The sequence below is a fragment of the Chenopodium quinoa genome, unplaced genomic scaffold (genome assembly GCF_001683475.1).
Source record: "Chenopodium quinoa cultivar QQ74 unplaced genomic scaffold, ASM168347v1, whole genome shotgun sequence".
Taxonomy (NCBI): domain Eukaryota; kingdom Viridiplantae; phylum Streptophyta; class Magnoliopsida; order Caryophyllales; family Amaranthaceae; genus Chenopodium; species Chenopodium quinoa.
Window position 1 is genome coordinate 24,901 of NW_018745335.1, and position 13,781 is coordinate 38,681.

Sequence of the window (13,781 nt, forward strand, 5' to 3'; positions counted from 1 at the left end):
TTTGAGTAGATTCTACGCACATAAACCTGTGCAATTTCAAAATTGTAGCCCAATGGTCAAAGGGCAATAACAGAGCCCTAAAGGTACGAAGTTAGTTGTCATTTTGATAGTGTAATTTGAACTAGATGCATACGTAGTGTATCAACTTAATCTGGACGTGACATCATTTGCATCTCCAGGGAGATTTTATTCTTGTGGAACTGAGTACATGATAATTTGTTTGCTGTGATGAAATTGAGCTTTATTTTACCAAGATTTTACTACATTAGCTCATAATACTTGCTATTATAAAAGATCTTATAACATATTCTTCATCTTAAGCATCAGCCCAAGTAATATTGAGTTGGCCCCACTGACTCTGTGGGACCCCCAGAGCCTTCCAAACAGCCTTAGAAGCAGCAACAATGTTATACCCACAAGGTGGGTGATAACCCTCCCCTGCATCACACCCCTTTGTAGAATCACACTCATCAACCACCTTAGCCTTCACAGTCTTCCCATTCCCACTTATTGCGATCATCTTCCCACACCGTGCCCCACTATTATACCACCCTGTCGAGAGTGCAACCACCAGTGAGTTGTCGGTATGGTAGGCGTTGTCACACTTGGACTGGCTGTTCTGAAAGGCTCTAAGTGTGAGCATTCCCGGTGTTTGGGAGGTTACTGAAGGGGAGCATTGAAAGGTGAAGTAAACTGTGTTTTGGATACAACAGTTGGTGCTGCATTTTCCTGGTGGAGGGCTTGTGGCTCTAAAATAGCCCGTTGTTCGGCAGTTTTGACCTTCAACTTGTACACTATATATAATCAGTAACACAACAAATGAAAACCATATGCTAATATTGTTATTTAACATTGTTGTCATTTTTATTTTATTTTTTTGTGTGTAGAGTTTGTGTTTTTGATGCTTTGAAGAATGATATTAGAGGGATATATATATATAATTTAAGGGGTGGTTTTGTTGACATAATAATATATTAATCTTTGTGTTTATCTTGTTACTATTTTAGTGCAAAGTTTAGTCAACTTTGGAGAGCTGGTCATATCATTCATTATTCAACATGACATTTCTTGATAAAGTTTGTCGGTTGACCATGAAGTAGTAGTTAATGGATAAAAATGGGGGTTGGATTGAGAAAAAATTATTAGCAAGAGAATTAAGAGTTAAACGCGTGGTTAGCCTTTCAACGAATGTTATCTATTTGAGTTTAGCTTGGTTTAAAATTGATAAAACTGACTCAATTCGAACATAAATTTGGTAGAAATGAATCGATCTTCCTAGGCTGAGCTACATGTTTGACTTTGTGAGTTCATTCCTGTATGGCTCTATCTATGAAAGCTTTTCCCATGTTTGATGGATTAATTAATTATGGTAGCTTGTAGGTTCTTCATTAATACGGAGTAGGCCATTGGATTTAAGGTTGGACTTGGACGCCCTATCATGTCCACATGAAGCCTTTCTAGGCTAAGTATTCACCCAAATACAAATCTAGGCTATTACTTTGCAACCCATCAAGCCACTTAAAAACACACTCTAGCAGTCTAGCCCAACATTGTCCAAACATAAATTACCATCCTTTTTTTTAAAAAAAAATCCTTTATCAAAAAAATTAAAAGCTACCAATTCATTAAAAAAAAAAAAATTACCATTTTTTTTGGAAGGGAGTCTCAGTCTTCACGACTTCATAATTTTTAAACCGATTAATATTTTTATTAGAGTAAGATAGATAATATTTCAGGAAAAAATAAAATGAGCCATATAGATTTCTTATACAAGTACTATACACGCGATGTACGTGTGTCTCCTACCTTATAAAGTAAAGTATAAACGGGAAAAACACAACATTATTCAAAAGAAATTTATGTCATACATTTAGGAGAAAGTCCTAATATATCATCGTTAGACACAAACAAAATTGCATAACAGTCTTTTGTACTACTGAAAGTCCTATTAGTACTACTGAGATGTTTTTTTCAGTACTACTTAGAGTGTGTCTTTTGTACTACTGAAATCATATATAGGACAACTGAGAATGTTCAGTAGTATAATATTGCCTCTCATTAGTACTCTTAAAAAGTCATTATTTATAAAATTGTCATTATTATATATTTGCTTGTGCCCAACTCTAGGTCCTAGAACTCAGAAGCGCTCTACATTTAGCAACTCTTCACATTCTATATCGATCAATTACAAGTTACAACAACAAAATTAATGGTCTTTACTCTTTAGTGTAGTGACGTAGAACAAAATGGCGGGAAACGATTACACTACCTTGTTCTGCGACTGTACAGCTACTGTAGCTGCACTAGTTATTACTCCTACTCGTAATCTGTATCGTCTCATCTCAATTGCCCGACTCTACACTCAAAATTCCCACAAATTTCCAGAAAAATCCCACTCAAAACACAATAAATAAAAAAAAAAAATACCCAGAATCTTATAAACATTGAAATGTTACAACTGGGTTTATTTGTGTTTCTTTGTTCAATCCATTCTTAATATCTAGTCTTTTTATTTTATTTTAAATTTTTAAATTTTTGCATGCATGTTTTCTTTGATTATATAGAGTTTGAAAAGAAAATGAAGAAGATAAAATATGTAGATGATGCTGGTTTTACCTTTATTGATCATCTAATCTCATGGTCAGTTAATGATATACTTGATGATAACTTTTTCAATGACAAGGTTAGTTCCTCATTTCCTCTTATTTAAAATATATTATATGGTTGGTACTTTATGTTTGTAAATTGTGTAATTGAATTGTATGATGAATTGCATGCATGCTTTAGTTGTAGTCCTAGATAGATTATAGATAGGGCAAAAGATTTGATTTTGTTGTTGATTCACTAATTTGTAGTTAATTCCAACAAGTAAATACTGTAAGAAGATTTTATTGCTGTTGTTGACTCTGCATTTTGTGAACTACAGGTCAGGAAGATCCCTTGTCTGTTTCGATCGACAACCGAGTATTTCGATGCATTTGTGTATCCTTTGTTAGAGGAGGCACGAGCCGAATTGTGCTCAAATTTGTCTATGTTATCTAGAGCGCCTTTTGGTAGAGTAGTTTCGTGTTGTAAAGCTACCAAAGATACTAAATTACACTTTTTGTACAATGTTAAGGTTCATCATTGGAGGGTTAATTCTGCTGGTGGAGATAGCAAAACTTATAATGTTTTGCCAGGAGATGTGTTTGTATTGATGGATTCTGAATTTGATGCTGAGGAACCTGTTCTACAGTCGGGGCGAAAATGTGTTCTAGCATCTGTAGTTAATATGTCTCAGGATGATGCAGATGAGGACACTTCTGCTACTTGTATCAGAGTGATTGTGTCTAAAGAGATTGACATGAATGATTTTGTAAATAAATATTTACTTATTGTATTTTTGACTAATGTGATTCCATTTGAACGCATATGGAATGCTTTGCACATGAAGGAGAACTTGAAGTTACTCGAGAAGGTCTTGCACTGTGATTCCTTGGTATGCTTCCAGTCTTATTGTTGAAGTTTTCGTATTTTCGTTCTTGTAATGCTGATGAACTTCTATTCCGCATTTGCCAACATGTTCATGATAGTTATATTATTTGTCATTTGTATCACTAGGATCATCCTAGAAAGAAAGGTTTATGCACATTAGTCGACTTGGAGAATGATTGGACTGTAATTATTCTATGATGATCATAACATTTTGAAGCTGAGAGGCAACTAGAACAAATCTATGTTGCTGATTTAGGACTAGGATGCTTATATATGACTATTTTCATTTTATAATGCATAAATAATTGATAGCAACAACCCATTTAAGGCTTAGTTATAATATATTATTCAATTTTGCAGGACAAAGGAACTGATGGCAATGGCTGTTCAGAAACTGATCATTTCTGGCTCAACAAACTTGGTTCGGGTTTACCACGTCTAAACCCATCTCAGAAGGATGCAATTTCGGCTTCTTTGAAAAATATACAGTGTAAGGACAAGTTTTCTGTTGAACTTGTATGGGGTCCTCCTGGGACTGGTAAATCTAAGATGATCAGCACATTGCTATGCATTCTGCTAAGGCTTAACTGTAGAGGCCTGGCTTGTGCCACAACAAATGTGGCAATTACTGCATTAGCTAGTCAGGTTGTAGAGCTGTTGAGAGCGTGTTCTGCAAGGAATTCAGACAATAGGTTTTGCTCATTGGGCAGCTTACTTTTGTTTGGGAGCAAGAAGCAGGTAGATGTAGGTTCAGATATTGAAGATATTTATTTGGACTACCGTGTTAAGAAGCTAGCAGAGGTTTTTAGCCCCATTAGTGGCTGGCGCTGTTCTTTCTCGTTGTTGTTGAATGAATTCCAGGATTTTTCTTCACAGGATCATTTTCTCACTGGACAACATGGTCAGAATAGGTGCCTTGGCAATTCAGAGCAACTTCTATCCTTTCTTAATTCTATTAGAGATCAGTTCAATGAACTAATTGGTCCTGTCAAGAGATGCATCTCAATCTTTTGTACCCATATGGCAAAAAGTTTCATTCAGGAACACAATATTGAGAACTTGACTAAGCTTTATGATTTGCTTGATTCTTTTGAAAGTTTGCTGTTGCAATATATTGGTCAACTCAGTGGGTTGGCTCCTTGTAGTGGAGTCTTTCAGAAGTCTATTGTGTATATACTAGGTCTTCTCGAAAAGAAGGGAGATGAATGCTTTGATCTTTTACAAAATCTAATTGTTTCTTTGGGCAAACTTAAGTTTCCCCAAGTGACAAATTATGATTTCATCTCGGATTTCTGTTTCCAAATGTCATCCTTGTTATTCTGTACGGCTTCAAGTTCCTATAAATTGTATTATGCGCCTATAAAATCACTCGATGTTGTGGTTATTGATGAAGCTGCGCAGTTGAAGGAGTGTGAGTCCATTATACCACTCCAACTTCCCGATCTAAGGCATGCTATTCTTGCAGGAGATGAGTACCAGCTACAGGCCATGGTGAAAAGTCATGTAAGAATATCGGTCTAAAATTGATTTCTATTTTACTCTTAAAATTTTACTTAATCTTATGATTGTTTATATGATCCAGAAACCTTTCCTTTTTTTGATGCAGATTTCAGCGAGTGTTGATTTTGGCCGAAGTTTATTTCAGAGATTAGGTTTGTTAGGCTGGTCAAAACACCTACTAAACATGCAGTACAGAATGCACCCTTCAATAAGTGCATTTCCAAGGAGGATGTTTTACAGCAACAAAATTACTGATGCACCTAGTGTGAAGAGTGACGGCTATGAGAAACGTTACCTTGAAGGATTATTCTTTGGTCCTTATTCATTTATAAATATTACAGAGGGAAAAGAAGAATTTGATGATAATGGACAAAGCAGAAAAAATATGGTTGAGGCAGCAGTTGTCCGGGCTATAGTACTTCGTCTTTACAAAGGTATGCCACGCGGATAGTTCCCTTTTCAGGTTGCTTACAGAATTTTTATCTTGAAAGATCAACCTACTTATTTTCTCAGTTTCGTAACACATTACAAAAATTAGCTTCTGGATGTGCTGCAAAATGCAGATTTGATCCGTGACTAGAATTTTTTAAATTCTGTTGTAATTGTCTTTATATTCCTTATCAATTGGAAAAATACCTTCCAGTTCCAGCATCGGAGCAGGAACGAACTGTGAAATATTGCCGTTTTCTTCATGAAAAATAATGCTTGTTTTAGTAGTGCGAGTATTTTTTTTTTTTTTTTTTTTGGTTACGGTGTAGTATTGATGTTCAGCAAGTAACTAATTTATTATTTTGGCGCACCATTTCTCCTTGATGGAATGTGTGCTACCCCAGGCTTTAGTGACCTGGAAAATGGATCTATATTTTAGCTTTGGACATTTTTTCACTAGGTTCAACATTCTTTATCGAGAGCTGCATTGTTTGAATTGGTATTTTTACTTTTGGGATGCATTGTACACTTGCATTCTATACAAAAATCTGTGTTTTAGGGCCTCTATTTATCTAATACACTAATTGGCCTTTACAAAATTCTTTATTGCTGCATTCTTAGTCTTGGTTCATTTTCTTGTTTGCAGGATGGTGCAAATCACCCTGCAATAAAAAAGTTAGCATTGGTGTAATATCGCCTTATTCTGCACAGGTTAAGGCAATTGAAAGAATGATTGGTCAGAGATTTTCGAATCTGGAAAATTTTACAGTGAACATCAAATCAATTGATGCGTTCCAAGGTGCAGAGGAAGACATAATACTGCTATCTTTGGTCAGATCTAACAACTTTGGCGAAATTGGTTTCTTATCTAATCCTCAACGACTTAATGTTGCATTAACAAGGGCAAGGTATGTCTTGGAAGTACTTCCAAATAATTTTTAGGCTTCACTGCTGTTTTTCCTACACTAGTTATTTTCCAATTTACATTCTTGATTCCAGACATTGCCTATGGGTGCTTGGAAATGGGAAGACTTTAGCCAAAGCCAACCTTATTTGGAGGGATTTTATCACCGATGCTAAAGAGCGGAAATGTTTTTTCAATGCTAATGAAGATGAAAAAATATCAGAAACAATCATTTATGTTAAGAAGGAACTAGATCAGCTGGATGATTTGCTCAGCGGAAATAGTGTGCTTTTTCGTAATGCAAGGTGGAAGGTGGGTAACTCCTCTTATCAAATTAATGATGTTCAATTTAGTTGAACCTTAAACACTTCAGTTTGGGCTTACCTATTCTTGTTGCTGAACATTGCTCATGTTATTTTTCCTAGGTTCTCTTTGCTAGTAATTTCATCAAATCATTTTCAAAGCTGCAATCAAGCCAAACAAAGATGCATGTGTTTAATCTTATAGGCAAACTTTCAAATGGATGGCGACCAAGGAAAATCAAAGTCGATCCTCCTTGTGAGAGCTCTGTTCGAATTGTCAAGCAATTCAAAGTTCAAGGCCTCTATGTCATATGCTCAAATGACATTGTTAAAGAATCAGAATATTTCCAAGTTATGAGGGTTTGGGATATTTTGCCATTGGAAGCAGTGGCCGAATTGGTTAAGAGAATTGACAAACACTATGGTTTATTCACTGAAGAGTTTGTCAGATGCTGCAAGAAAAAATGTATTGAAGGGTATGCTTTCTTTTGTTACATTTTCATCAACATGCATCTATAAGATTGCGAAATTAGGAAAACTATCTTGTTGAAATGATTAATCCTTTTTGGCAATATCTCATTTATCTAATTGATTTGTTATGCTCAGTACGCTGGAAGTTCCCGTATGCTGGAGCAGCAACTCTAATATTGTTCGGTACAAGAGTTGCAGTGATGCTGAGAGAACAAGTATATCAGATGACGATGATGTAGCACCAAGATGTATTGACAAGGCAGAAGTCGAGGAGAGCTTGTTGCTAGTAAAATTTTACTCTTTATCTGTCGGTGTAGTGAAACACTTGATTTCTGTTTCTGATGGTAGGGCATTAGAGCTTCCCATGGAAGTGACAGACAACGAGTGGGAAATAATTCATTACCCAAGAAGCTCTTTTGTGTTAGGAAGGTCTGGCACTGGAAAGACCTTGGTGTTAGTCACGAAACTATTTCAGAAAGAACAACTATATCACATGGCTTTGGGTGGTTCTGATGAGGTACATGGCGATGCTTCCTTGTGTGATGACCCATCAATTAAGCTTGAGGGTAGAAGCGCTATTCTGCGACAACTGTTTGTAACAGTTAATCCGAACTTGTGCCATACAGTAAAACAACACATCTCCAATCTTCAAAGGTAACTGTGAGATACTTTACATTTCTCAATTGTGACATTGTCAACTCCACATTGTCTCTGGGAATTTAAACAGAAAAATGTCGTATATATTAGGGAAGAAGAGTGTATTCAGTATTCAATAGATTTGTGTTCTCGGGTCAATTGTCAATCTCATATGTGTAATTGTTTCACCTCTTAGGGTGTTTTCTGTTAGGAGGAATTCGTTTGGTTTGTATAAGGGTGCAAAGACATTTTCTTCTTCCCGCATTATCCTTATTTTTCTTGCCGATTACTTTCTCTCCTCCCTTTCATCCCCTTCCCACCATCCCATTCTTTTCCTTCTCTCTAAATTTTATTAAGGTACTAAAGAAGGATACTTAATCTTTTGTAGCATTTTCCCTTTCAAATTTGTCCATGGAAAACAATATCTAGTTGGCAGTGTTTTCTGTCCAACCAAATGGAATTTTAGTGATAATGTTGAGGAGCATGCTCTTGGAGCATGTTTGATTATATGCTAAGCTATTTTGTTATATTGATAATCTCATATCTGTTGTCGTACTGAATTTGGCCTCACTGATGCTTCAGCACTGTTCGTGGAGAAATCTTGAATAAGGAAACCTGCATCCAAGTTTATGATGAGACGCAACTATTTGAAGATATTCCTCACTCTTTCTGGGAGATCCCTGCTGAGTCATATCCTCTTGTGATATCTCTCAAGAAGTTCCTGCTCATGCTGGATGGTACAATAGGTACCTCATATTTCCATAGATTTGTGAAAACTAGACAAACTTGTAGCTTAAAATCAGTTGAGCTGCAAATGATGGAAAGGAAAGAAGTAAGCTTTGATAAGTTTAGTGTCTCATACTGGCCTCACTTCAATTCGACTCTTACAAAGGATCTTGATCCTTCAAGAGTTTTCACTGAAATACTCTCTTGTATAAAAGGTGGAATAAAAGTTGAACAGGGTAGACTCACTTTAGACAGTTATATTCAATTGTCTGACTGCAAAAAGTCAAGCTTAAGTAGGAACGAGAGGGAGGCCATATATGGTATATTCTTGTGCTATGAGAAGATGAAGCTTACAAGAGGTGAGTATGATTTGTCTGATGTAGTGAATGATCTTCATCATCGGTTCAGCCATCAAAGGTATGAAGGTGATGCCTTGGATTTTGTGTATATAGATGAAGTTCAAGATTGGACTGTGCGGCAACTTTCTCTTTTAAAATATGTTTGCAAGAATGTCAAAGAAGGTTATGTGTTTGCTGGTGATACAGCTCAAACAATTGCCCAAGGTGTAGATTTTAGTTTTGATGAGATCAGAAGCTTTTTCTATGTCAATTTTCTCCAAGGCCCGTGTGTGAAAACTAGTAAACAGGATCAAGGAAACATCTGCCCAATTTTTGTGCTGAATCAAAACTTTCGATCCCATGCTGGGATTTTAAAGTTAGCTCACAGTGTCATCAAACTTATCTACCATTTCTTTCCATACTCAATTGATAAGGTTAATCCAGAGTTCAGTCTTATTGATGGAGATGCTCCCATACTGCTGGAGTCTGCATCTGGTGATGAAGATGTTGTCATGAAAATCTTTCAGGACAATAAAAATGATGGCAGGAATACTGTCATTTTTGGAGCTGAACAAGTTATTATTGTACGAGATGAAAGTGTGAGAAATGAAATGCCAAGCCATGTAAAAGGACATGCACTTGTGCTCACGGTATTTGAGTGCAAAGGCTTGGAGTTTAAGGTAAATAACTGTTTGGCTTTTCTATTTCTTGACATTGACTTCTTCATTATTGTTATAAGGTTCTCGCTTGACATTTCTAACTCTATATTGTTTTTGTTTGATGCCTTATTTTTATTTTTATGTTGCAAAAGTTGCTTAATATACCAGCTATGCACTTTGATATTCTGTGATCCTGAAATAGCTTATCCCTGTGACATGTTTATCATCACAGGACGTTCTCTTGTACAACTTCTTTTCATCATCACCTATTAGAGAACATTGGAGTGTAATATATAAATATATGCAAGAGAAGAACCTTGGCTCATCATTTCCACATTTTCCAAAGTTCAATCATGCAAAACATAGTGGTTTGTGCCATGAATTGAAGCAACTATATGTGGCCGTCACCCGAGCAAAGGAAAGATTATGGATCTGTGAGAGCCATGGTAGTCATGCAGAACCTATGGCTAATTACTGGAAAAAATTGAATCTGGTCCGAATTAGACAGTTTGACAATTCATTAGCTCAGGAAATAATATTTCCCAGCTCTAAGGAGGAATGGAAATCGCAAGGTTTCAAGGTTTGTTTTTTTGGCTTTATTTGGAAGACATTCATTATTAGTTTTCTCCTCCAATTTCATGTTAACCATCTTAGTTTAATAGATTTTAGAGAACCCATGTGATGCTCATATTAAAATTTAGTAAGTTTGTAAGTCTAATGCATCAGCATTGAGGATTTTGGGATCATAGCTCAATCATTTATCAGATGTACCTATAATTGCTGGCATCATGCTAGGTGTCACCATCAGTGTGTGGTGTTATCTGAGTCAGGAACTCAGGATTTCATACTTGAACTATTGTAACTATTTTATTTTGTCTTCAATATTCCTTGCATCCTGATTCACCTTTATATGCAGTTTCTCGAAGTAAGTAACTATGAGACAGCGGCAGTCTGCTTTGGGCGAGCTGGAGATACTTACTGGGAAAAATACGCCCGTGCTACTGGCCTTAAAACAACCGCTGCTCATATGCGTGGCTTGAGTTCTGAAGCAGTCAAAATGCTTACAGAAGCTGCTGAAATCTTTCAAAGCCTAGATAACAACAAAGAGGCCGCTAAGTGCTTCTATGATGCAGGCAATTATGAAAGAGCAGGTAGTAGTGAAAACAGTTACTAATTTCAATGTATTCTGCTATTTTTAGAAACCATTATTTGGAACTATTACTGATATACCTTGAATTCTTTCGCTAGAACATAGCAGACTTTTGACACAGTCCTTTGCAAATGAACATTGAAAAAATAGAAACAAAAGTATAATGGGCAGTATGAATCCTAGTTAGTGAACCTTGTCCTAAGCCTGAAAATGAACTTTTACTATATGATTGAAATTGTAGCCTAAAACCCAATGGAGTTCACATTTAAGTTTACTTCCTTGAATTCTGACCCAGATGAACTGATTATTTCCAGAAATGACGCTATTGAACTTTTTTTTTTTACAGGTGATATATATCTGCAGCACTTTCAAAGTTCTGAGCTTGAAAAGGCTTGTCATTGCTATACCTTGGCCGGTTTTCATGCACGTGCTGCGGAGATCTATGCTGAAAATTACCTCTACAGAGAATGTTTGCATGCATGTAATACAGGAAAATTGTTTAACTTAGGATTGCAGTACGTACAAAGCTGGAAACAGCTGGCTCTTGAGGAGGGAAGCATAGACTTGATAACATTTGAGCAAGAATTCCTGAAGAGTTGTGCTCATGCTTCCTATAAGAAAAAAGACAAGAAAAAAATGATGAAGTATGTTAAGAAATTTAGCTCTCTTGATTCAATGAGGACCTTCTTATGGAATCAAGGGTGTTATGAGGAGGGAATTGACATAGAGATAGAAATGGGCGATATTCAAGAGGGTCTAAGAATCGCAAGAAAAGTAGGATTATTTTTACGTGAGGCAGATTTATTAGAAAAGGCTCAGAATTATGAGGATGCTTCTAGGCTCTATATTTGGTACGTGTTTGGTAAATGTTGTTGGGCATCTGGTGGAAAAAATTGGCTCGAAAGAGATCTTTTGTTGAAAGAGGAATTGTTGTCCAGAGCTGAAGCTTCTGCTCTCAATGCTTCAGCTGATTTTCACAAACAAATTCATACAGAAGTTCTGCTTTTGTCAACTCAAAGTACTGGGTTGTCTGAACTGGAGAAGCAGTTAGAAGTCTCCCAAAAAAGCGGGAATTTGAAATGGGAGGTCATATGTACTAGAAAAATTCTTGAAATCCTTCTTCAGACTCAGACTTCACCATTTAAATGGGAATCTGACTCGCGAGAAATGATCTCAGGTGGCCAGGTCTCAGTTGAAAAACTGATATACTTTTGGTCATCCTGGAAAGAGAAGATTTTGACAACCTTGGAACACCTAAAGAGTTTACCAGCACATGATAATCACTGGGACTTCTGTCTACATTATTTTGGCGTGCGAAAGCATCCAAACACTGGTTACTTTATGCTCTATCCTGATGCTGAATGGGTGTCGAAATATCCGAAAAAGAATAATCAAAGAATTGGCACAGAACATTTGGTGACTTCTATTCGACATTACTGGTGTTCAGAGTTACTCTCAGTTGGCTGTAATATGCTGGAGTATCTGAATATCTTTCAGAAGTTTTCTGCTGATTCGATGCCTATGATTTGCAAAAGTAGGATTGTTGATCATATTTTTGAATGTACCCTTTTTTTGATGGAGTCGGATTATTTAAGGCAATGGGGTCAAGTGTCAACTGCTCGAATGTATTATGCGACAAAATGGTATGCTGCTGCTGTGTTTACCACTGAATGGTACAACCTTATCCTACATGATCAAGTAAAGAACCGAAGCTCCATCATCACACGAAAACTGAGGGCAAAACTAGATCATTATTTGCCTAATATGTGAAAGATTTGAATTCCAATCTTTGTTGAGTAATGTCAGCTAATTGCATTGTTTGCTTGAGTTGCTAAATTATGTTTGCTAGCCTGGTGTCAAGTAAATATCTGAAATAGCAGACATTAATCTAGCTGAAGTTATTGATAACACTTTCATCTTGTCTTATATCTTTTAACTCAGGGAAGTGGATTACCATTTGTTAGGATTAGTGTGGAGATAGATAAATACATGGAGACATAAGGAGATTGCATAGAAGCTGCCTTATTGTTAAGGTTCGACCAAACTTGTGAAAAGTTCGGTCGAACCCGGTTTTAAGTCAGTAGGTGCACCAGTTTTCATTTCTAGAGGAGGAGTGACCAAACCCAAGGAGGTTCGACCGAACCACCCCAGGTTCGACCGAACTCTGGGTAGGTTCGGCCGAACCTCCCTGCTCCCTATTTCGTCGCTTCGTTTTCGGCTTGTGCGATTTGCTTTAATCTTAGCCGTTGGATTGTATTTTCTACCTAGACTATATATACCTTTTCTAAGCCTCTTTGTTGATTATTCACAAACATTTAAACACATAGAGAGGTTTTGAGAGGGTTTGTGAGGAGCATTTGAATTCTATACAATTCATGCTTGTAATTCTTGAGTTCATTCATCATCAATATTACTCCATAGTGCAAGGGTGGGTTTTTTCTCCCGGTTCTCGGGTTTTCCCACAGTAACATTGTCTTCCTTTTACTTGCTTTAATTCCTTCAAAGTTGTTCTTGATTGTTATGCTTGTTTGTTCATTGCTATTGTGGGTTGATTGCAAGTTAGTTGAACACTTTAATCCTTACACCATTAACTTCCATCTTATGTTAATATATAATACCCTTTACTGCATGAGTCCTATACTCTTTGTGCTACCCTGCCGACTGCCGTGCCCAACTTTGTCAAATACCTCTTTTTTACAATAGGAAGAGAAGCTCTAGTTTCCTTAGTTTTGCTCTATGTTGCCAACCTCATTCTCAAATCCATTACAAAAAATCAATGTGAAAAATTAAACTTAAGTGCAAAAAAAAAAAAAAAAAAAAAAAAGTGTTAAGAAAATTATTTTACACCCTTTCCGGTAAGATTGATTTAGCTTTTTGATTTTTTATTACATTAATTTCTTATACGAAGTATTTCATAACTTTTAAATTTTATGAAGAATTACTTCTTACACACCTAATTATTTGTGTGTTTAAGTTAGCGTGTATCACAATCCACACCCTTGACGTGTTCCTGTAATATAAAAGAAAATGTTGATTTACTTACGAAAATGTCATATTGACTGATATGTTTCTATTTACAGAAATGTCACCAAATAAACAATTTTTGTTCATCACGATGATTAACTGGGGCTCCCTCTTATTTCCACCTATCTATTTACGGAATTCACTTGCATCGTCTAAATATTTTGTTGC

The 13,781-nt window shown here is 36.3% G+C and overlaps 2 protein-coding genes across 2 annotated transcripts; one reads left to right on the top strand and one right to left on the bottom strand.

Annotated features, from left to right (window-relative positions):
* Positions 1 to 77: 77 nt before the first annotated feature.
* On the bottom strand, positions 78 to 2,809 carry LOC110712781 (putative ripening-related protein 1). Its single transcript, XM_021891240.1, has one exon. The coding sequence runs from the start codon at positions 860 to 862 to the stop codon at positions 317 to 319; it is 546 nt and encodes a 181-aa protein (XP_021746932.1). The 5' UTR covers positions 863 to 2,809; the 3' UTR covers positions 78 to 316.
* On the top strand, positions 2,579 to 13,364 carry LOC110712776. The gene is made up of 13 exons (XM_021891234.1): positions 2,579 to 2,683; positions 2,927 to 3,478; positions 3,601 to 3,657; positions 3,835 to 4,977; positions 5,081 to 5,408; positions 6,050 to 6,311; positions 6,403 to 6,619; positions 6,733 to 7,085; positions 7,216 to 7,734; positions 8,299 to 9,460; positions 9,672 to 10,019; positions 10,356 to 10,590; positions 10,936 to 13,364. The coding sequence occupies exons 1-13, from the start codon at positions 2,579 to 2,581 to the stop codon at positions 12,357 to 12,359; spliced, it is 6,705 nt and encodes a 2,234-aa protein (XP_021746926.1). The 3' UTR covers positions 12,360 to 13,364.
* The last annotated feature ends 417 nt before the right edge of the window (positions 13,365 to 13,781 follow it).